The sequence below is a fragment of the Arachis duranensis genome, chromosome 7, assembly GCF_000817695.3.
Source record: "Arachis duranensis cultivar V14167 chromosome 7, aradu.V14167.gnm2.J7QH, whole genome shotgun sequence".
Taxonomy (NCBI): Eukaryota; Viridiplantae; Streptophyta; class Magnoliopsida; order Fabales; family Fabaceae; genus Arachis; species Arachis duranensis.
The window spans coordinates 9,280,607-9,281,322 of NC_029778.3; the positions used below are offsets into that span (position 1 = coordinate 9,280,607).

The 716-nt window shown below is 26.8% G+C and overlaps 1 protein-coding gene across 1 annotated transcript in view; it reads right to left on the reverse strand.

Moving 5' to 3' along the window:
• Nucleotides 1–223, reverse strand: part of LOC107457636 (1-aminocyclopropane-1-carboxylate oxidase 1) — a 2,369-nt gene extending 2,146 nt beyond the window's left edge. The window contains exon 1 of the mRNA XM_016075809.3: nucleotides 4–223. Within this exon, the coding sequence (XP_015931295.1) occupies nucleotides 4–116 (113 nt within the window). The 5' untranslated portion in view covers nucleotides 117–223. The remainder of the gene's footprint in view (nucleotides 1–3) is intronic.
• Nucleotides 224–716: the final 493 nt, after the last annotated feature.

Sequence of the window (716 nt, forward strand, 5' to 3'; positions counted from 1 at the left end):
TCGGAAGTAGAAAGGAGGGAGGTTTGGTTAGCCGAGGGAGTTGGTGGTGGTGCTGTGGTGGCTCCTCCGTGGAGGTTGGGGAAGAGGTGGTGGTGCTTGTGAGCTGAAGAGGCCATAACGTGAGAAAGAGAAAACACAAAAAAGTGCGTGAAATGTGCGACACTGAATAGATTGGCGTGCTTCTTCAATCTTGGGTTCGTAGTTTCGTATATACGAATGAATGATTAAATGTATTTTGTATACCATATATATTCATATTGGTAGAACTTTTTCCAAAATTTTTTGGTTTATCATATCCTAATTGAGCCGCCTAAAGATTAATCTGTTGTGATATTGAGATTTATTTAAAGATTTATAGTTTAATAAATTGTTATATTCATTTTTTTTTTCAAAAATTATTTGTATTGTTTAAATATCAAAATAAAAATGTGTAATATAATTTTGAGTAATTATTTAAATTAGTTCTTAAAAATTTTAAAATTAGATATTCTAGTCTACACTCCGACAGATAAATTAGTCTCTAATTCATTTTTTCACAAAATAATTATTCAGATTAGCTCTTAAAAATTTTTAAAATGCATATTTTAATCTCTAAAAAAATTAATGTACAAATTAATTCCCAACATTTTTTATATTAGACATAAACCAAAAATAAAATAAAATAAAATAATAATAATAATTATTATTATTATTAATTATACAATAATATTATACTA